The sequence below is a fragment of the Gavialis gangeticus genome, unplaced genomic scaffold (genome assembly GCF_001723915.1).
Source record: "Gavialis gangeticus isolate Ggan-Ray unplaced genomic scaffold, GavGan_comp1, whole genome shotgun sequence".
In the NCBI taxonomy this organism is placed as follows: Eukaryota; Metazoa; Chordata; order Crocodylia; family Gavialidae; genus Gavialis; species Gavialis gangeticus.
The window spans coordinates 5,411,187-5,411,401 of record NW_017729029.1 but is presented as its reverse complement, the minus strand read 5'-3'; the positions used below and the strand labels follow the sequence as shown (position 1 = coordinate 5,411,401).

Here is a 215-nt window from a genome sequence, read left to right as displayed (position 1 = left end):
CGGCTGGAGGCGGCCGGGCGCGGGGCCCCTACCTGTATCTCTTGGAGTCCACGGGCACCACGTCGATGGCGACGTAGTACTGCCTCCCCGGGTCCAGGCCCTTCACCTTCACGCGCACGGACGGGAACATCCTCCTGCGGGCACAGGCCCGGGCTCTCCGCATCAAAGGGGCAACGATTTGAAGAAGATCCCGGCCGGGAGCAGGGCCCCCGTGC

General features: G+C 69.3%; 1 protein-coding gene across 1 annotated transcript in view; it reads right to left on the bottom strand.

Annotated features, from left to right (window-relative positions):
* Positions 1–215, bottom strand: part of TBX22 (T-box 22) — a 13,413-nt gene that overhangs the window by 11,494 nt on the left and 1,704 nt on the right. The window contains exon 2 of the mRNA XM_019521146.1: positions 33–134. Coding sequence (XP_019376691.1) covers positions 33–134 — 102 coding nt within the window. The remainder of the gene's footprint in view (positions 1–32; positions 135–215) is intronic.